Source organism: Scaptodrosophila lebanonensis, unplaced genomic scaffold (genome assembly GCF_003285725.1).
Source record: "Scaptodrosophila lebanonensis strain 11010-0011.00,11010-0021.00 unplaced genomic scaffold, SlebRS2 tig00000129-arrow-arrow-pilon, whole genome shotgun sequence".
In the NCBI taxonomy this organism is placed as follows: domain Eukaryota; kingdom Metazoa; phylum Arthropoda; class Insecta; order Diptera; family Drosophilidae; genus Scaptodrosophila; species Scaptodrosophila lebanonensis.
In genome coordinates this window covers 117,502-137,395 of record NW_022060583.1, presented here as the reverse complement: position 1 = coordinate 137,395, position 19,894 = coordinate 117,502, and the positions used below count along the sequence as shown (strand labels likewise).

At 39.3% G+C, this 19,894-nt stretch overlaps 5 protein-coding genes and 1 long non-coding RNA gene across 11 annotated transcripts; 3 read left to right on the top strand and 3 right to left on the bottom strand.

The window, feature by feature from the left end:
* Positions 1–781: 781 nt before the first annotated feature.
* LOC115628905 (probable phosphatase phospho2) lies at positions 782–1,752 on the bottom strand. The gene has a single exon (XM_030525163.1). It carries the CDS (start codon positions 1,747–1,749, stop codon positions 880–882), a length of 870 nt encoding a protein of 289 aa, XP_030381023.1. The 5' UTR covers positions 1,750–1,752; the 3' UTR covers positions 782–879.
* Positions 1,753–2,608: 856 nt separating this feature from the next.
* LOC115628893 (dual specificity protein phosphatase MPK-4) lies at positions 2,609–4,665 on the bottom strand. 2 transcript variants are annotated; one of them, XM_030525150.1, is made up of 6 exons: positions 4,542–4,665; positions 4,253–4,456; positions 4,061–4,192; positions 3,899–3,998; positions 3,155–3,837; positions 2,609–3,086 (listed from the first exon to the last, which is right to left on the bottom strand). In XM_030525150.1, exons 2-6 carry the CDS (start codon positions 4,371–4,373, stop codon positions 2,983–2,985), a joined length of 1,140 nt encoding a protein of 379 aa, XP_030381010.1. In that variant the 5' UTR covers positions 4,374–4,456; positions 4,542–4,665; the 3' UTR covers positions 2,609–2,982. The 2 variants fall into 2 exon arrangements, with proteins under 2 accessions (XP_030381010.1, XP_030381011.1); XM_030525151.1 differs by having other exon boundaries at positions 4,538–4,585.
* Positions 4,666–4,736: 71 nt separating this feature from the next.
* Positions 4,737–6,771, top strand: LOC115628859 (N-alpha-acetyltransferase 20). Of its 2 annotated transcripts, none has more exons than XM_030525110.1 (6): positions 4,737–4,877; positions 4,952–5,067; positions 5,163–5,292; positions 5,363–5,499; positions 5,557–5,618; positions 6,171–6,771. In XM_030525110.1, exons 1-6 carry the CDS (start codon positions 4,825–4,827, stop codon positions 6,210–6,212), a joined length of 540 nt encoding a protein of 179 aa, XP_030380970.1. In that variant the 5' UTR covers positions 4,737–4,824; the 3' UTR covers positions 6,213–6,771. The 2 variants fall into 2 exon arrangements, 1 of the variants encoding a protein (XP_030380970.1); XR_003995849.1 differs by having other exon boundaries at positions 4,738–4,877; positions 5,557–6,098.
* Positions 6,772–9,317: 2,546 nt separating this feature from the next.
* LOC115628831 lies at positions 9,318–9,851 on the bottom strand. The gene is made up of 2 exons (XR_003995847.1): positions 9,736–9,851; positions 9,318–9,674 (listed from the first exon to the last, which is right to left on the bottom strand). It is a non-coding gene; the product is annotated as an uncharacterized LOC115628831 (long non-coding RNA).
* Positions 9,639–13,950, top strand: LOC115628830 (probable serine/threonine-protein kinase ifkB). Of its 4 annotated transcripts, none has more exons than XM_030525069.1 (3): positions 9,639–10,179; positions 10,887–12,089; positions 12,157–13,950. In XM_030525069.1, the coding sequence occupies exons 2-3, from the start codon at positions 11,324–11,326 to the stop codon at positions 13,023–13,025; spliced, it is 1,635 nt and encodes a 544-aa protein (XP_030380929.1). In that variant the 5' UTR covers positions 9,639–10,179; positions 10,887–11,323; the 3' UTR covers positions 13,026–13,950. The 4 variants fall into 4 exon arrangements, with proteins under 4 accessions (XP_030380929.1, XP_030380926.1, XP_030380928.1 ...); XM_030525066.1 differs by having other exon boundaries at positions 12,154–13,950; XM_030525068.1 differs by lacking the exon at positions 9,639–10,179 and adding an exon at positions 10,511–10,646 and having other exon boundaries at positions 12,154–13,950.
* A 1,451-nt stretch (positions 13,951–15,401) lies between these two features.
* Positions 15,402–18,899, top strand: LOC115628821 (alpha-(1,6)-fucosyltransferase). Its single transcript, XM_030525051.1, has 4 exons — positions 15,402–15,896; positions 16,278–16,860; positions 17,033–17,457; positions 17,512–18,899. Exons 1-4 carry the CDS (start codon positions 15,652–15,654, stop codon positions 18,149–18,151), a joined length of 1,893 nt encoding a protein of 630 aa, XP_030380911.1. The 5' UTR covers positions 15,402–15,651; the 3' UTR covers positions 18,152–18,899.
* The last annotated feature ends 995 nt before the right edge of the window (positions 18,900–19,894 follow it).

Genomic DNA, 19,894 nt, shown 5'->3' with positions numbered 1-19,894 from the left:
CATTACTTTTATTATAATCATTGTATTGTAGTTCTGTGTGTGCGTTTGTGTGGCAAGCGGACGAAGTTAAACTGTTATACTAATTTACTAGTGTCCTATGCTAGCTTGCTCTCACGCACACCAACACTCGTACTTTCACATGCCGGTTATCTCACTCACTCTCATAAGGCTCACATGCTCTTTTTCTCACTCACTCACATGCACTTAATTTTTTTTTCAGTGCATCGTTTGTGTTTTGCAAAGCCCATGCATACATACATATGTATAAGATTATCTTAATTAATATGTTTGTGTGTCTTAGCTAATCTATGTACTATATACATTTATGTATATATACATATTTGTATATGTATATATAATATATGTTTAAATTGATTCTAATTTCTTACACCACTCTGTCAAATTGTATGTATATGTATGTATGAAATAGAAGTTAGTTTATTTTTTTTGCTGAGCTGTTGCTCCATTAGTTTATAAAAAAAATCGTGTTTAAACCTATTTACTGTAATTAATAACCTTTAATCTAAGTACGATTGTATTATAACTGTAATTTATGCTAACCATCACGAATATATAGGCAGCAATAACAGCAACAACAACTATGCATTAAGCACAACAAAACACAAGGAAAAACAAAACAACAAACCACAAACTATGTGAAATAGTTATTAGTTTTTAGCCGCAGAAAAAATTCTACTTAAAAAAAAAACAAAACAGCGAGGGCACTAGAATTGATTTTTCCATGGAATTTTATGCCCAAGTCTATTAAGAGATATATATACACAAATTAAACCTATATTATGATATAATATTTTCTTTAAGCATATGTAAGTCGTCGAATAAAACAGCAGCATTAATAATTTTGCCTTACAATACAAATTAACTGTGAATGTAATGATTTTGGGGTTGAAATTGTATGGTGCGGGAATTAGCGGGGAAGAGAAGCTCGCACAGATCGTGTCCATCACGAAATAGCAACACACTGGACTTAATGGCATTCATATGTGTCTTTAACTTGCTATGCAGTTCCAGTCCTAGGCGTATGCAGGCTAGGTCCATGGGCCGTAATCTCATTATGGCGCACAAATCGTTGCAGCTGTCCCCCACATAGATGGCCCGCTCATAACATTCGCTACTCAACAACTCGTGCAGTGCGGAGCCCTTGCAGAGGTTTCGGGGACAATGCTGACAATGCGTCTGCTCTTCATAGGGCCAGACCATCACCTCACCCTGTGCCTCAACGGTGGCCGGATTCGAGATGATTCCGGAAAACAAATGGCGCACACCATGCGCTAAAAGCCACTCCTCGATAAAGAAGCAATTGGCGTCGCTTATGATGAACATGTCCAGTGAGGGTTGCCTTGCCAGCTTGCGCAACAGTCGCAACATGCCCGGAACAGCAGGAATCCGTCGCACCACATTTCCAATATCTAAGGATTTTATTCCACGCTCATGCAAGAGCAAAAGCACCTCACGTATAAAGACAACCCAGCCACACCGCTGGACCAGACCCAACAGATCGGCATTGAACTGCTCCCGAGGCAGCAATTGACTGACCACTGAATCCGAGTCCTGATTTATAATGGTCATATCAAAGTCGAATGCGGCTAGCACACGAGAATTCGTGGGAAGGTCCTCCCTGCAGGAACGTCCACTCATCGCTCCTCCTCCTCGCTGGTTGCACTTGCATAGGTGGCGACAATGGCGCCTCGCGATATGAAGACAGCGGCTGCGACACAAACTCAACATAATCCAATCAGTGTTTTCCCAAAATTTGCATTTCCCAATTGAAAATAATCGATTCAATAAATTTTTCTTTTTAATTTAATGTTTTTATGTATATTTGTGTAAATGTACACCCAATGTTTGAAGCACATCAATAATAAGTTTCTATATATGTATGTATATACACATGTATATGTACAGGGCACGCAACAATGGATCGACCCGAATTGAACACTTGAAGGAGGAGAGACGGAGAGTAAATACATTTTTATACAAAAAGAAGGTGAACAATCTTGATAAAAAAAAAAATCTTAGGAAATTTTACTATTATAGCTGAGATTAAACATTTGGTTCGAATTTCTAAAGTTTAATACCTTTTTTTTTGTATTATTATTGTTTTTTATAACGATTGTTTCCAAACAGTTAAATAAAATATGTTATAGTGGGCGTTCATTCGAATCGTTTTGTCCCATCACAAGTTAATTTAAGTTTTGGAATCTCAAATATTTTCCATTGCATGTTGCATACACTTTAAATGAGACAGTATATCTTTGTAAATTTCTGCTACATTGTGTCCATTTCTCTTAGTAAGCTGCGCACGTTCAAATGTTTATTTGCAAATTTGTAGACAAAAAGAAAACGCTTGCTCATGTGGAGAATTTCTTATATCAAGCGTGCACTGCACATATTACACATACGTTAAGGTATTGTTATTAGTTAATAATTTTTATAACACTTATGCAAACGACTTACAACATTTATAGCATAATTATTATTTTAAATTTGTAATATTGTCACAGAAAATATTTTATCTTTAATATTTAACTGACTGGATTTGGTTGGTTATTTTATTCAATTTTTGTTTCTTCAATAATCATTACAAGTACTATGATTATCTGTAATATTTATGCAAAATACTTGTCCAAAAGGTATGTATGTACGACATACACATGTAAATATATAATTTAATACAGCACGCAAAAAGCAATGCAAATGCGTATGGAACAGCACAAAGCGGAAATTTCCATTAAAATAATTTAACGGATCAGCAAATTTTGACCTTTCACAAGTTGAAAATTTCGTTAGCTAACTATAAATATTTAATATTAAAACGCGGGCGTGTCACATGTGTTTGAATACAATTCCTTCATTTTCAACAAAACACAACTGTTGATATTTTTGTCTTTAAATGGCACAACTACAAATGCGTGTTAGCGACTTGGAAACCCAATGTGATTATGTTAAAGCTTGGCTCATCTAGACCGTTGTTTGCACATTTTGTACGGCCTTTGAAAGCTCCACCTTTGAAGGTATTAAGTAGAATGCAGGCGTCATGGTTTCACCACATGGACATTGGCAAGCTGTATGAATACATGAGGGAATATAATTAGTTGAGTGCAAGGCAATAATTTGGGGGTATGAATCTCACAATTTATCCAGCTAAAATTGCCAAGTTTTTGTTCACATTTTGGACAGTGAAGGCGGCCCTGTGTGTTCAGCATAATGCGCGGCATCCAGGCAATGGGCTCCACAAACAATATACTACGACAATTGTTAATATCGCCCTCACGGTTTGGTGAGCCCAGCGAGACCTGTCGTATACTAGCGGCTAGTTGCTCTAGAATACGTGGACCCGTAATATTATCCGGCGCCGTTGCACTTGCTGCCTGATTAACCAATGCTTCCGTCGCATCGAGATGTGAATGGGCCGCCATTGTGGGAGGCCTGTCACGAGGACGATGTTCCAGGACATGGGACTTGGTGGCCAACACACGTCGGCATTTGCGACAACGAAATACAATAGGCTCAGGATTCTCACGCGTAATGTCAGGGTCCGGACGTATGACACTGTGGAAGCTCTGAGGCAGAATCTTTGCCTTGCGCATTTGCTCGCCAGCCAGACGCAGGCGATGTAGCTTGTACTTTTGAAAGCTTGGCTCTATTTTGCACCCCATACGCCGAAAAAGTTTCAGTTGCATAATGAAGCCAGCATTGGGTTGCACAAATCGACGCTTGGACTTGACCAATTCATAGGCAGGCAGATAGTCTAGATTGTGGCTCTTCATTATGAATGCTATGACGGCCGACGAACTGCGACTGACGCCGAAATAACTGCAAAACAAAGCGTGAACTATTAAAAAATAATTAACAAAATAATGACTTTATCGCATACCAATGCACCAGGACGTTTCCTTTTTGGGCAAGTGCAGTGCTTATAAAATCGACGCAGGATTCCAAATGTTGCAGTATATCCTCGCGTGGCATGTCTGCAACTAAAAATATCAAAGGATTTGGTAAATGAACGTTAATTATTGAGCAGACAATCCACACTTACTTTGCACGTATTTTGTGGTCAAAAAGCTTGCCTCCACTATATGCTGTGGCAATGGCACCGAGTCCAAGGTCAGTATGTGCGTAATTTTGAACGACTTTAAGGTCTCCATATGCGTAGCTGCTGTTAAATTGCCTACACGAAAAAGCGCACATTTTTCCAAATATTGCATTCCACATTCACATAAATGCTTACCCAGAAACAGGCCTGTCTCGATCTCGTCAATACTAACAGGTCCACCATCGAAATCTTCGCGCGTTAATATTCCAGAGTCCTGTTTCTTGCCGTGTGCCTGACCGCCTATGGCAGTCGCCATTGCTACGGTTCTTATTGCCTTTCAAACTGGCAACTGTTGCACGTTTGTTGTCTGTTGCCACTCAAGCTGCTAACGATCGTTCACTAAAAAGACAAATCGAGGGAATGTTATACTTGAGTATACATTTGTATGTATGTATATGCGAAGAGGGCACTAAAACTTACTTACTTTTTTGGGTGGAAGCCCACCCGCACTGCATGCGCCCGCAGGAATGGCATTGCTTTAGCATACTTTCGTGCCGCCCTGATTTCGCGTGCATGTGGTTGCACATCGATAACGATAACAAATCGAGTAGTTTGTACTCTTCACCTAATTCTAATTTGCTGTTGAATTTTTGTTGCATAAAACATTTGCGAAAATTTCCACGGAGACACATCTCTAGCTACAGCTGACTGAAAGAATTTTTAATTTCTGAAGATTTAGCCGGTAACTATACCAAGCTCCTTTAAAAATGACCACGCTACGTCCATTTACCTGTGACGACCTCTTCAAGTTCAACAATGTGTAAGTTCCCTCTTTCTAACATCCCCATAAAATGTGGTATTTTATTTTGTGACGCTAAACTGTTGTACATTTAGAAACTTTGATCCGTTGACGGAAACATATGGCCTTTCTTTCTATACGCAGTACCTGGCACGCTGGCCAGAGTATTTTCAATTGGCAGAATCGCCAAATGGACAAATAATGGGCTACAGTAAGTGCAACAACGTGTTCCAATATTTAAAAATAGCTTAATGCATATATAAATACATATGTATATGTATCCATGAAACCCATGTATTTCTGCAGTTATGGGCAAGGTGGAAGGTCATTTGGATAACTGGCATGGACATGTGACGGCGCTGACGGTGTCACCGGACTACAGGCGTTTGGGTCTTGCCGCATTGCTGATGCACTTTTTGGAGGATATTTCCGAGAAGTAGTCTTTATATTGTTTATTTTAACATTTGACACACAATTAATTGATCCTTGCCCCTGATTCAATTCAGAAAACGGGCTTATTTTGTGGATCTGTTTGTTCGAAAGAGCAACAAAGTAGCCATCAACATGTACACCAACTTAGGCTATATCGTTTATCGCACGATTCTCGAGTACTACTCAGGTGATCAGGACGAGGATGCGTATGGTATGTGCTAGCTTACTATTGTTTAGGTGACCGTTTATTTTTATGTGTCGTCCGCAGATATGCGAAAGGCGCTTTCCCGAGATGTGAACAAGAAGTCTGTCATACCGTACTCGCAGCCTGTACGATTGGAAGATATAGATATGAATTGATATCAACCTACTGCTCGTATTCGCATTTATGTCTAACAGATCGAAAATCACTCTTGATTGAATGGCTATGAATTTTCTGAGCACGAGCGCTTTGATTTCACTCCACCACCAACTCGAAGTTCCCCTTTTAAATAAGCCCGTAACTAATTGGTTTTCCACACTATTATTGTGATAACATGCTATATATATTCGCTAACTACAATTTGACCCATATCCAGCTGCAATACGATATACAATTCGTATTGTCGTTAATCATATATATCTCATTCTCTACGACTTTGTTACTGCATTCATATTTAAATATTTACTACATCGATCGAAATTGAACGTAAATAACTTTATTTCAAAAGAATGACTACCTGTTTTTAAGGTAAATAACGTGAGCAACTTTTCTTCCTGATTTTGATGTAAATGACAAAAAGTATCTAACAGTGAGTCCGTTCTGTAAATGTATGTGATTTGATATTTGCAGACCCTGTAAAACTGCGAATCATATTCTAATATCAATTACATTTTTCGCAGATAACGATGCGCGAACTGCGCCATATAAACCGCGATCAGTAGCGGTTATTATAGCATAATGTACCAAAAGAAAAGTACCCCACTGGTACATAAAGAGATTATAAAATACGAGTCGGCACTCAAATATTCAGATTAAGCGACAAACTCATCCGTAAAAGAGTAGAGAAGCTCCATTGCTGGGTGATCTGAATGGGTCCTATCTAAATAGTAATTATTTGTAAGGAAATTTTCATTGAGGGAATCTTTCATCATATATGTAAAATGTTCTCGAGAAAAATCCAGCCATCAGAATATAAATAAAATGTGTATAGAGTATACAAAAGTGCGTGGAAAGATCAATACCAAACAGCCTTCTATTAGTTTGAATATGAAAATATTAACAGGATCTGTGGTTGGCATAAATTAAGGATCTATAAATTACAACCAACGCGTAAAAGGAGTATTTCAGACCTGGAGAAGACGAAGACCAACGCAATCTGGGCAATGTGCAGCATCTTGGATATAAGTTGGAACTAAAGTTTGAATGTTATATTTATGCATAGTTCATAAGTAACTGTATTTATAAAGTTAAGTGTCTAAATAGATTGTGCAAAATATTGAAGATACATATTTATATGTTCGTGTAATACTCAAAGACTTTGAAAAATATTCTTTTTATATCAAACTGTTATTTATCTCTATCTTTTAGGAAATAAATTACATAACGATGGTTTCAGGTTCTTAAATAAGTAAAAAATACATGAACATTTTGGAAAAGCAAGGATTTATTTCTCAACATAGTTAGATACACTTGGCCCAACTTCTTTAACCTATCTGAAAAATAAATTTTCGGAGGGGGCCTTCATAGCGGCAATATTTTCTGCCCGGCGGGTGACTTTTTCAAGTTTGGAAACAAAAAGAACTTGCACCGAGCCAAATGGAATGCGGAATGGAAACGGTCAGCCAATACAAGAACGTAGACATTTGTCACGCTATCCTCCGTGGTAGCCATCTTCCGGGCTGCTGGGCGTGACTCATCGAAACCCGAGGTGCGATCACGGTGAATTTTTGACGGTCGACATCGAAGAAGTGTCACTGTGCACAGCATCCAAGCACTATTTGATTTCGCTGCGCGATTTCCCCTCCAAAATACGAATCAGCGATGGATATTATTGTTTTTCCCATTTTTCTAAAATCCATGAACACGGCCGTTCTCCCACGCAATCAAAACAAAACTAAAAGTCCGATTTGACTAAACAGTCCGTCCACGAGGATATACTACATGATAGTAGACTTCGCTGGTGATAGTGGCGCCATCGGGCGGTGATATTATTACTTTAGGGAGTAGCTGTGAAGAACTAATCGAAAAAAACCCCAATCTTAACAATAGGGGGTATATACCAAATTGTGTTTTTATACGGTAGATTGGTTCCAGAAAAAACCGTGTAAAAAAGACATTAATCATATGCAAAAATAAAACGTTTTAAAATCAGTGGAAAAAACAAGGAATTATGTTTATTTTATTAAGTCACATATATGTATGTATAATGTGCATAATGACCCATATAAGAATGGGTTCTAGCTGTGTGCATTTTTATTTACATACATATGTATGTACATATTTGCTTTGTCTTATTTTGAATCGTGCTAAATGGAATAATCGCCGTCTCTTCGAATTAATCGCCGTCTCTTCGATACTCTTGGTAAATATTTTCGAAAACTTCTTATCTACATACATACATACATATGTCGATACATAAACAGTTGGGTCGTTCGTTTTGTATATGTTGTAAGTTTAATGGGGGTAATTAAAAGTTTAAAGTACTTGTAATTTAAGAAACCTGAGACGATCTGGCAGCGCTGCTTCCATTAGCAATATGATATGTACTGGAGATGGGTTCGTGATCAAATTGTTTCGTAATATTCACTTCCCAATTCAAGGGCTCAGTTATGATATGAGCATAGCTAATTTAATAAATTTGATTACTTTATTACTATATTACTTTTATCATTGTTAGGTACTACGTACACAGGTAGCAGACCAACAACCTTTTGTTTTAATAATATAATGATAATAATATATTTACTGTACAGCATTTTAATGTTAAATGATAACAAATGTTGAAATACATACAAGATATTTAATTTAATGCAAATAGAATAATCCACTATTGTTAAGCTTTCTACTGACTTTAGGGTTTCCTTTTAAAGCATCTGTATTTAAAGTATTTTGAATTTCGTGATAAAGTTCATTCAAGCGACTCAAGGTAATTAATTCACGCTCACAGCTCACGCTCGTCTTTACAATATGACAGATACACACGGTTAGCAACTCTATAGAAACAACGTACGTGCATACATATACACACGTACGCGTATTTGTAAGTGTTGTGTATGTATGACATAGGGTAAAAAAAATGACCGAAGGAAAAGCAGAAACAGTCAACAGCTAAATTGCAGCTGCTATACGCGTCGCCGCCGACGACGACGACAACTCGAATAGGGTAAGTAAAAAAGGCAACAACGAATCATGAGGCTAAAGCGAAAACGGAGATAAAAACCGAAACAAAGGCGCAGATGGCGAGCGCACGAATACGAACGATACAACAACGTACAGAGTGGCACACAGGCGGACCGATAAACTGCACAGTGGCGTGCACTTTGAGAGGGATTGCAAATAAAAATGAATTTCACACTCGCTCGTGCTGGAGTCTTAAATACCTTTTATCCGGTTCAATAATTCGATATTAAAATTATATATTTAAATAAACATTTCATAACGCCTTCAATCCAACATTTTTGTAAATTTTGTAATATATAACGAACGTTTATATGCCTATCGACATTAGAAAGCGCATGTACATACATACATATGTGTATCTTTGCAGTAGGCAATAAAATTATGACAACAGGTGCTGGCAGAGCATGGGAAGGCAATTTTTGAGTTCGAAATTTAAAAAAATGCATTATAATACAGCTTATTTATTTTATTTACAGAGGAAAAGGGGATCGAAAAAAACATTTCTCTATGTACATATGTATGTATGTATGTATAACGATTTCGCTAGTCATTATGGTCAAGAATGTATATATGTTCATATATGTATGTATGAATATACATTGTGTGGCCTACGTCATCCTTTGGTTGTTACAAAAACAGGGTATTAATGCCGGTACATTAGTATACAAACATGATTATTGGTTCAGCTTTTCAATTCAGTATTGCCTTAAAATTTAGTGAATGCACAAAATGCATATGTACATACATACATACATATGTATGTATGTACATATTTTGAAATATCGTGTTCATTTGTCCTGATGTCCGTCACGTCGTGCACCCCCATAGACGCCACTGCTCGAGCAGCTAAAGCAGCAGCAGCAACGACCAGCATTGAATACGAATGAAGGTTTGAAAGTGGAAACGGCGATAAAACGAACGCGGTACACAGCCGTACGAGAACGAAGGCAAAATTGTGAGGGGTACGAAGCGCAGAGTCACGGCAGCTCTAGAACTAAACGGATCTGGCGACGACGAAGATACAATTTATTATTATTTCGCCTACTACTACGCGAACAATTTTACTCGTTTGTCACCTGGATCCGGATCCTTTCTCTGGCTACCATATTTTTTAGTGTTTAATTGGAATTGAGACGGGGTCGACCCCATCGCTAGCGACGCCACTGTCAACAACTACAGCGGCGCAGGCAGAGACAGCGACTACTGTAGCTACATACTTGCTCGCTCTGGTTGGTTGTGTGTTTGGCTGACTGCCTCGCTGTGGACGGAACGAAAGACAGGCGGCAACTAAACTAAATTCATGCAAGCGGCGGACGCAAGCGATATGAGCTGAGAAGTTGACGCGTACAAGTTCTATACCGAAATCATCATCGAATGAATAAAAATAAAAATTTCAAATCCCAATCTCTAAAGCGCTGCGCTCTGTGTGCCGTTGTCGTCGTCGTTGTCCAATAAAACACACCACGGCCAACGAGAAATAAGCGAAGCGAATAGGCAAAGAAGGCAAAGGTAAGCGCGTAAGCGTGTGTGGTTAGCGTATTGAAGGAGTCAACGGCGCAAAGGCAGTGGCAGCGCAGCAAACAGCAGCAATGGGGCTATTGCATTAGTTGTCTGGGCATGGAACGCTTGTTTCCTTGAATGATATGGTTATGGTTGCTCATAAGCTGTTGTGCAAAAAAAAGAAAAATAACGAAAAAGATATTTAAAAAAGTAGATTCCGTACTCGTATCGCTTCGGTTTTTATTTCGCGTTCGTTTTTTTATTTCACATTATTTTTTCATCTTTTTTTTTTTCAAAATATATGAAAAGAAATTTTTTGCTTTATAGTGTGCGTGAAACGTTACTCTATTGTGCATGTGTGTAGCTTGCGAGAGTGTTTGTACTGTGTGACAGTGTGTTCGTGCGTGCGAAAGACCGACGACGACATCGACGTTGGAACGACACGACCAATAGAACCCGACTGTTCGTTTCCGAAAGTAAAAATTCGATTTGTGCTGAAATTACAAATGTGATTATTATATTTAAGAAATTTAAAATAAAAAATTAAGAGAAAAGTACAACAACAACTATTAAAATGTTGCAATTATGTTCAACTAATTATTCAATGTATGCGTTCTGCTCTTCTCTCTTTATTTTCATGCTATAATGTGTGCCCCAACAACGCCGGCGACAAAACCAAAAACAACACCACCATCGACAACAACAACAATAAATAGTGGTGCGTTGACACACACAAGAAGAAGAAGAAGCGGCTGAAGTAGCAGCAGGCGCAAAGCAAGCGCTACAAAAGGCACAAAAACCATTTGGAGCAGAAGGCAGGGCATATAGATAGGCTATACATCAATATATATGTATTTTTATATATACATATATATCAAAAGAGCAGCATCATCAGGATACAATCGGATAAATTTAAAAAACTGCGAAAATAACGCAGATATAAGTAAAAACAACAACAACAACAGCAGCATCATCGACTGAGGTGGAGTAGCCTCAAGCTTTGGCAGCTACCACTTAATCATATAGCGATTGTGTTATACTCCTCATCTTGTTGTTATTGTGTTGCGTTGCGTTTTGTTGTTGTTGCTGGTAACACCAGCAGCTGCCCGATCGGATCATCAGAAGACCAACAAAAAAGCTAACCAGAACAAAAATGTCGAACGGCAAGGCCACGGCTTCATTCTTTGAGAATGGCAGCACCTCACAATTCGAGTACTGCTTCAAACTTTATCCGGAAGTGCTGAAGCTGAAGGCTGAAAAGCGCAGCAAGAAGCCACAGGAGCTAATAAGATTGGATGCATGGTACCAGAACGAGCTGCCAGGTTTGATAAAGGCTCGAGGGAAGGATGCGCATATGGTGTATGATGAGTTGGTACAGACCATGAAGTGGAAACAATCGCGTGGCAAATTCTATCCACAATTGTCCTATTTGGTCAAAGTGAATACACCACGAGCTGTTGTGCAGGAAACAAAGAAGGCCTTTCGCAAGCTGCCGAATCTGGAGCAGGCAATCACAGCTTTATCAAACCTCAAGGGTGTTGGCACAACAATGGCATCGGCCCTGCTGGCAGCTGCCGCCCCTCATTCGGCGCCATTCATGGCCGATGAGTGTCTGATGGCCATACCGGAGATCGAGGGCATTGACTATACGACCAAGGAGTACCTCAATTTTGTGCAGCACATACAGTCAACTGTGGAACGTCTGAATGCAGAGGTCGGCGGTGAGACGCCGCATTGGTCGCCTCATCGTGTCGAACTAGCACTCTGGGCCCACTACGTGGCAAATGATTTGAGTCCCGAGCTCCTTGACGATATGCCCCCGCCTGGCGTCATCAACACAAATGGCAGCCTGAACAATAATGGTGAAGATACCAATGATGGCGTTGCTGTTGACTTGGACGATGAAAGCTTGGGCGCAGGTAAATATACATCTCATTTTGTTTAATTATATATTATTTTATATTAAAGCATTGGAATTGTCAGCAGGTGGACGCAATACTGCAACAGAGTCGGAGACCGAGAACGAGAATACCAATCCGACCACATTGACACCACTAAATTCCGGCGAACGTAGCACGCAGCTGGTCGCTAAGAATAATACCACTGCCGTGGGTGCATTGCAAGATGGCGACTCAAACTTTGTGTCCAACGATTCCACATCTCAGGAGCCGATCATCGATGATAATACCACACAGACAACAGCTACTACATCGACAGAGGATGGTGAGCCTATTGGGGGCACACCTCTCGCCTCAGACTCCGAAAGTAATCTCGAGGCGCCGCCACTAAAGGCCAACAATCATTTGGCGACTGGAGGCGATGCACAGCCTATAATGCATAATAACAACAGGCAAACCAACAACAATGGTCAGAGCGCTGGAGAGCAGCTTACTCCCGGCTCAGTAGCTCCACAGCAGCCAAATGGCAATGGGAATGGAGTGATACCCTTGGCCGGGAGTGATAATGGCCCGAATAGTGGGCATTGTGGTGTGCGTATTAATGTGGGAGTTGTCGGTCAGGTGGTTGAGGAGGATGATGACGATGATGACGACGATGTTGATGATGACGATGACCTCGATGATGAAGAGGACGATGAGCTAGAGGCTGATGAGAGCAACAGCAGCAGTAGCCGTAATATGCGCGCCACAAACGCAAATGCGTCTGCATCGGCAGCGGCGAGCGCCAATGTGGTACACAAGAGCCTCGTCGGATCTGATGGGACATCGCTGACAGTGGTGCCATCGATCGGTCAGAAGCGTACGGTACTGCACTGCGACTTGGAGGTCAATGCAAATGCCGGTGTCGATACAGACAGTGGCAAGTCGCCGGAGTTAAAGAAGCTGCGCAGCGACTGAGGAGGAGTAGTCGTTGTCAACGTCGTATCTGGTGGAAAGACATATGTATGTAGTGCAGTTGAGTTGAGTCGACACAGAGCAAGCAACATTACCTACACTTTACCACAGCAACATTCAAGAAATTTTACTATTAAGCAACTAATTATACATACATATATGAATATATATACATATATATATTTATATATCAATAAACGAGAAGAAGCGCGGAGCCGAGCAGCGAAATAAAAAACAATGCGGATAGAGAACCAGGAGAAAGAGCAACAGTAGCAACATAAACCGTGAAACCGTAACGGAAAGAACCATTTCAATAGCATAAGACATAGTGCGGATATAGCTAACACACATGTCTGTCATCATCTGTGGAAGATGATGATGAGTCCCATTTGCAGAGCGATGCATCACAAGGCACGCCAAGTTGAGAAAGCGAAATAGTAACTACTCGTAAATAAAGAATGGATACAAAACAACAAAAACAAAATCAGAAAAAATCGATATTTTTACACAGTCAAAAGAACATTTAAATATTAAATTTACAAATGCCGCAGTTGCCCACTACATACAAAAAACAAACAAAAACAAAAAAAGAGAAGAAAACAAAAAACAAAAAGGATGAAAAACAATAATTATAATAAAAAGTAATTTATATAAGTATTTAAATTTAACAATAAATCAAAACTTGTCGCATACACATCCTCCCAGGCATATATTGCATATTTGCATACTGTACACGCGCTCTCTCACACATTCACCCACAAACACACACACCCTCGCACACACACGATAAAAAGTAACAAAAAAGATAAAGAAAAAAACTCATTTCAACACTAAGAAATTTTTGTGGTCGTAATTGTAATAATATAATTTATAATTGTACAATTTTTTTTTAAAAACTATACATATACATACTGAATTTTATAATTTATACGAAAATAATTTTTAATTTCATTTACAACTAAATTTTATTTGCATTGTGGATTAATCTAGCGATCCATGGGCACGATGAAGTAGCGCCAGGCACTGGAGGAGCCCAGCAGCTCCCGCTACTTTGTGGTGCACCGTCCGATGCTGCTGTAGCATAGAACACACCATCTCAAAATTATATTAATTTTTATCAGTAGTAATAAGTCCAAATAAATTGTGAAATATTAAGAGTATACCCGCATACATATACTATATATCACACTGACCTAGAAGGAATCTGCCATTTGAATGCATATGGATCCTTGTGACGCAGCAGCTTGTACTGTCGTTTTTGATCGACCCTTATGTACACATAACTGCATATGACGTGATGCTACAATTTTAGCAATCGATCTCAAATCATACAGAGTATAAGGGGCGTACTCATGCGAAAATAGCTTCAAACATTTAGGGCAAAACCATCGTAATTTCACTCTGGAAGAACTTTCAGCAACTAACGATTTTTAAAATAATCATCAACCGAATCCTTTCAAATTGGAGGGACTCATACGCCATAATGGTTATAAATCTATGTCAAAACATAGTTGCATTTCGAAAATTGTGAACCGCTGTCTTTTTTGTTTACCATTTTATTTCAAATGAAAATATTAATGGTATTTCTGCTCAGGGTTTTAACGAACACGTTTTTACAGATGCTTCTCACAAGTTTTGCAGCAAATACGGTCACTTTTTATAACTATATAAATATGTACATGCAAAACTAATTTGAATTTTGAAAATAGGACCACCGTCTTACTTGCTAGAAAAATGTAAGCAACTTCAATTACAAAATCAAAATATTTTCAAGCGTATTGAAGTATTAAGTTTCAGCACTATCTTTGGCTATTGGGCTTAATTTTCCAGTTTTTAAAATTGTACGGCCAACTAATGTAGATTTGTCATAGTTTAGCCAATTACAAATCAATATCAGTTGGATGAATTCAACCCGCATATATTTCCATACTCCATGCATTTTTATATAGCTTTTCATTATTTCCAATTGGTAATATGTAAGCGGACCACCTCTTTGGTAAAAAAAAATGGAGAGCTATTTTTCAATGAATATACATTTTAATTTAATAAATATTTTTCAAAGAATTTTGATTGGCCAATTGCGATATTTAAAAAATATGTGTATATTTTCAGCGTTTAAAAATATAGTAGGGGCGTATTTTAATATGGGTAGTACTCTTTCAATAAGGGCAGCAGTTAAAAGTCCGTTATGTTGGTCGAACGAACCATCGATATTTTTGCGACCATATACTACATATGAAGAAAAGTGCTACCCATTCATTTTGTAACAACAAATTGGTTTTCAACTACGTGGCAGCTTTACACGGACCTAGTGGCAATAGGGCAAAAATACACGTATAGCAGTTGTGAATTAGAATAATCATTGTGAATTAAAATCATCATCTTAATCAGTTTTTGTTTAATTTTCATGTTTTGTTTTAACTATGAAGTACGGAAATAATTGAGAAGCTCTTTGCTAGGTCCAAATCTAAGCACAAAAAGTTCTGCATAATAATGTAAGAGACCGGGCAACAAGCAATCGCATTTTGTTTATACGACGACGTCGACGCGCAGCACAGGAGAGGGGAATACAAAATAAGCTGCGCCTGCAAGTTAATTGGAAACCAAATTATAGGGGCAAGCTTATCAAATGTTGCTGGTGCGGCAGCTGTTTGGCACATCCGCAAACTCCTGGGCGCGCGCTTTAATTCTTTTTGTGCTTGCCTGGGTGGTGCTGGTCTATGTGTTTGTCCTCAAATTAACTAACACGCAAGGTCAATCGGCCGCGGTGGAGAATGACATAAATGCGCGTCGCATCAATCAGGCTCTGCAGCTGCTCGAGCACACAAAGCAACGCAACGAGGAGCTCAAGCTGCTCATTGATGAGCTGATGAGGTAAATATACATACATATCTATGTATGTATGCATATCTATGTGTGTTCTTTATGCATATATGTATATTTATGTACATACATATGTAGTAGAGAACCGCAGCTACCATAAGCCGCTTAGGCAGCCGCCTATTGGTGTGGGTGTGTCAGCGTCCATTCATATGCAGATTGCGTAGCACTTGAACGCTAATTACATGTATGTATGTACGTTTGCGCATCTCGCCGGTAGATTACAGATCGTAAGCTATAAGCTGGCAAAAACGCGCCCCTGCTCGTTTTGTCAGTGGAGGGTTGAGGTGATATGGAAGCAAAAACAGGCAGTTTTTAAAAATATTACATGCATGGCCTAACTTCATTTCATTTGATTGCTTGATTTCTTTGAAGCGAACAACTGGACAAACAAAGCGCACAAAAGCTGGCACAAAGACTGGAGCACGATGTACAAAATCCTCGACTGGTGATCGTCGATGCAGCTGCCGAGGATGCACTTTTTAAAGCTGCCGAAATAGCCAATGATGCCTCCGCCAATGGCAATAATAACTTGGATCCCTCCAAGTTTAATAGTGGCAATGGCGATGCCGCCGCTGCTGTTGGAGGTGCACATATCAATACGGAAAGCATTGCAGAACCCACCTTAGAATATGAGTTCACTAGGCGACGTATCCAGTCGAATATTGCCGAGATATGGAACTATTTTAGCAGCGAGCTGGGAAAAATACGCAAGATAGTCAGCAACGATGCCAACAGCGATCTGGCTGAAACGATTAGCCAGGTGCTGCTGCAGGGAGCTGAGCACAAGCGTTCTTTGCTCAGTGATATGGAGCGGTTGCGCACCGTCGATGGATATGAGGCCTGGCGCCAAAAGGAGTCCAAGGATCTCAGTGATTTAGTGCAGCGTCGACTGCATCATTTACAGCACCCTAGCGATTGTCAGAATGCGCGCAAGCTGGTATGCAAACTAAATAAGGTGAGTTTTTATGTCAAAATCCTTCCTATTATTCCATATAGAGAGAAACACTCTAGAAACTAATCTTAGTACTACTTAGGATATCCAAACTAAACTAGAATTTTAACAAAAGAGTTCTGGTCTTTGTTCTATTTAAGAACTGTGTATTGAACTTTGTTTAATTTTTTTTTAGGGCTGTGGTTACGGCTGCCAATTGCACCATGTGGTCTATTGCTTTATTGTGGCGTATGCTACAGAGCGCACACTGATATTAAAATCGCGCGGCTGGCGCTATCACAAAGGCGGCTGGGAAGAGGTGTTTCTGCCAGTGTCCTCCACCTGCAATGATGCTGGTAACGGGGCTGCCAATAATTGGCCCGGCAAGCCAAATACGCAAGTGCTTGTGCTTCCTATAATCGACTCATTGATGCCAAGACCACCCTATTTGCCACTGGCCGTGCCTGAGGATCTGGCGCCACGCTTAAAACGTTTGCATGGCGATCCCATTGTCTGGTGGGTTGGCCAATTTCTCAAATATCTGCTTCGACCACAAGCACCTACTCGCGATTTTCTCGTCTCGGGTATGAGAAATCTGGGGTGGGAGCGACCAATTGTAGGGTAAGTGCTATATAATTCAATCTGCTGGACTTAAATAACGTGAAATTATTGCAGCGTGCATGTGCGTCGTACAGACAAGGTTGGCACTGAGGCCGCCTTTCATAGTATCGAGGAGTATATGACGCATGTAGAGGATTATTATCGGACGCTGGAGGTAAATGGTACGACGGTAGTGCGCCGCATTTTCCTTGCCTCTGACGATGCGCGGGTCATCGACGAGGCTCGCAAGAAGTATCCACAATATCACATTGTTGGCGACCCCGAGGTTGCGCGCATGGCTGCCGTTTCCACGCGCTATACGGACACCGCCCTCAATGGCATTATATTGGACATACATTTGCTCTCGCTGTCCGACCATCTAGTCTGCACATTCTCGTCGCAGGTGTGCCGTGTTGCTTACGAGATAATGCAAACCATGTATCCGGATGCCTCTCATCGTTTTAAATCGCTGGACGACATTTACTATTATGGAGGCCAAAATCCGCACAACCGACGTGCTGTGATTGCGCACAAGCCGCGATCTCATGAGGACCTGCAGCTGAAGGTGGGCGATTTGGTTTCGGTTGCTGGCAACCATTGGGATGGCAACTCCAAGGGAAAGAATACCCGCACCAATCAGGGCGGGCTATTTCCATCGTTTAAGGTGGAGGACAAATTAGATACCGCCAAGTTGCCGCTATATGCAGGCGTGTAGTTGCGTACAAATTCACTTAAAAACCTAGGAACACAAAACGATCCGAAACACATAATATACAGACGAACCGAAATACATTATCGAATGGGGGACGAGTTAGCTTTAGTCTGTAGCTCGAACAATGCATACATGTGTTGGGTGTGTACGTACATATGAACCTCTTGATGTATGTATGTGGATGTATTATGTATATGTAGTAGCGTATACATACTCGTAGCTGTGTACAATGCGTTTATATGTAAATTCTTAAATCAATGTTGATTTCAATTGTCATCTCATTCTGAATCTCCTGGCTTGAATCTCTGTTCGCATTCCATGCGCATGTGAAACGCCGTGAACAATAATGAATCATATCTATAAATACGGTATTTCGATATACTACATACATATGTATGTGTGTGTATCCATACGCGGAATCTCGTTTAATAATTTATTGCGCGTTCCTATCTATTCTCTATTCTATATCTATGTATGTATGTAATTTCGATTGTTTCTGTATAATTTGAATGCATTTTGTAAACATAAATTTTATATTTTTAAGTCAAAAGCCGAAGATATTATGTTGACAAAGAAAATAACATATACATATGTAAGTAAGTAAATTGTAGACAACATGCACGTGTAGCTCTGACAAGCGCAAGAACATTTATCTGTAATATAGGCAAAACGAAATGAACTATATATATATAAAAGTATTTATATGTACAATTTCCAGAAAGAAATAGAGAAGAATAAATAGTAAAGTTTTAAAAAAAATGTCTTCATCAACTTTGTTTATTATCTTATGGTCAAAATTAACGATAGAAAGCTCCTATTTTAAGTAAATGTATATCACTGTTTTGATTTGTTGCCCAGCAAAAGACCGATCGTCAACCACGACAAACAGATCTTATACCACGTCCTTAACATTGGCTTTCGCAGTTGAGTCCACAAATTTGTTCATACGTTAATAGTTTTAATCCTTAGAGGGTTATATAGGCGATATTAATACTTTGGGCTAACGTATCATAAAAAGAAATATCTAACACTCATTAGCAATTCGGAAATGCTTAAAACTGTTTATTCAATTCCAATTTCGTTTTATAGTATGTTCGTTTAAAAATCATTTATATAAAGGCGTTTGCAACGGTTTTAAGCTGTTCAGATTTTCAAATCTAAGTTCTTGATTACTTCATCCTCCTTTAGGGCACCTAATACTTGGCTAATTGTATTGAGATGTTGTTGAGAATTACCGGACTTAACCAATTCAATTAAGAAGTGTTATCGATTTCATTATTCCATAGATTATGTGTATCATTTGGATTTTTCAATCGCATATTAATGCAACTGTTGATCAGATTTAAAGATGCATAACAAAAACTATTTTTGAATTCTCATAGAAAGTGTCTGGACGTAGATATATGTAGTATGTACTACAAATTTAATATAGAAATAAAATGTATGTTAAACTCTGGGGATGCCTGAATCCGGAACATTTTCAACTCTATCTGTTTTTTTTTGTCTATTTTTATATATTATTAATTAGTTTTGAAATTTGGAGTTAGTTTATAGGGGTGTTTTTAGCGTATATTGGGCTCTGATGCCCGCATCAGTAAGTTATAAATATCATAGGCTTTCTATGCTAGTCTGCAGTGGAAAATTACTCGACCTTGCTCAACGGTCGGCCAGCATCTGAGCAATGGAAAATTTTTCGAAAAAACCAGCGATGAACGGTGTTTTACAGCGCCAGGTAAGTAGGAAATC

What these genes read in the sequence shown, in the direction of transcription:
- LOC115628905 (XM_030525163.1), bottom strand. Translation starts at nt 1,749, where the DNA reads ATGTTGAGTTTGTGTCGCAGCCGCTGTCTTCATATCGCGAGGCGCCAT.
- LOC115628893 (XM_030525150.1), bottom strand. Translation starts at nt 4,373, where the DNA reads ATGGCGACTGCCATAGGCGGTCAGGCACACGGCAAGAAACAGGACTCT. An exon ending in GACCACAAAATACGTGCAAA is followed by an intron (nt 3,999 to 4,060) that starts GTAAGTGTGGAT and finishes TGATATTTTTAG; the next exon opens with TTGCAGACATGCCACGCGAG. An exon ending in GGAAACGTCCTGGTGCATTG is followed by an intron (nt 3,838 to 3,898) that starts GTATGCGATAAA and finishes TTTGTTTTGCAG; the next exon opens with TTATTTCGGCGTCAGTCGCA.
- LOC115628859 (XM_030525110.1), top strand. Translation starts at nt 4,825, where the DNA reads ATGACCACGCTACGTCCATTTACCTGTGACGACCTCTTCAAGTTCAAC. An exon ending in TTGGAGGATATTTCCGAGAA is followed by an intron (nt 5,293 to 5,362) that starts GTAGTCTTTATA and finishes GATTCAATTCAG; the next exon opens with AAAACGGGCTTATTTTGTGG. An exon ending in TCAGGACGAGGATGCGTATG is followed by an intron (nt 5,500 to 5,556) that starts GTATGTGCTAGC and finishes TGTCGTCCGCAG; the next exon opens with ATATGCGAAAGGCGCTTTCC.
- LOC115628830 (XM_030525066.1), top strand. Translation starts at nt 11,324, where the DNA reads ATGTCGAACGGCAAGGCCACGGCTTCATTCTTTGAGAATGGCAGCACC. An exon ending in CGATGAAAGCTTGGGCGCAG is followed by an intron (nt 12,090 to 12,153) that starts GTAAATATACAT and finishes TGGAATTGTCAG; the next exon opens with CAGGTGGACGCAATACTGCA.
- LOC115628821 (XM_030525051.1), top strand. Translation starts at nt 15,652, where the DNA reads ATGTTGCTGGTGCGGCAGCTGTTTGGCACATCCGCAAACTCCTGGGCG. An exon ending in TGGTATGCAAACTAAATAAG is followed by an intron (nt 16,861 to 17,032) that starts GTGAGTTTTTAT and finishes ATTTTTTTTTAG; the next exon opens with GGCTGTGGTTACGGCTGCCA. An exon ending in TGGGAGCGACCAATTGTAGG is followed by an intron (nt 17,458 to 17,511) that starts GTAAGTGCTATA and finishes AAATTATTGCAG; the next exon opens with CGTGCATGTGCGTCGTACAG.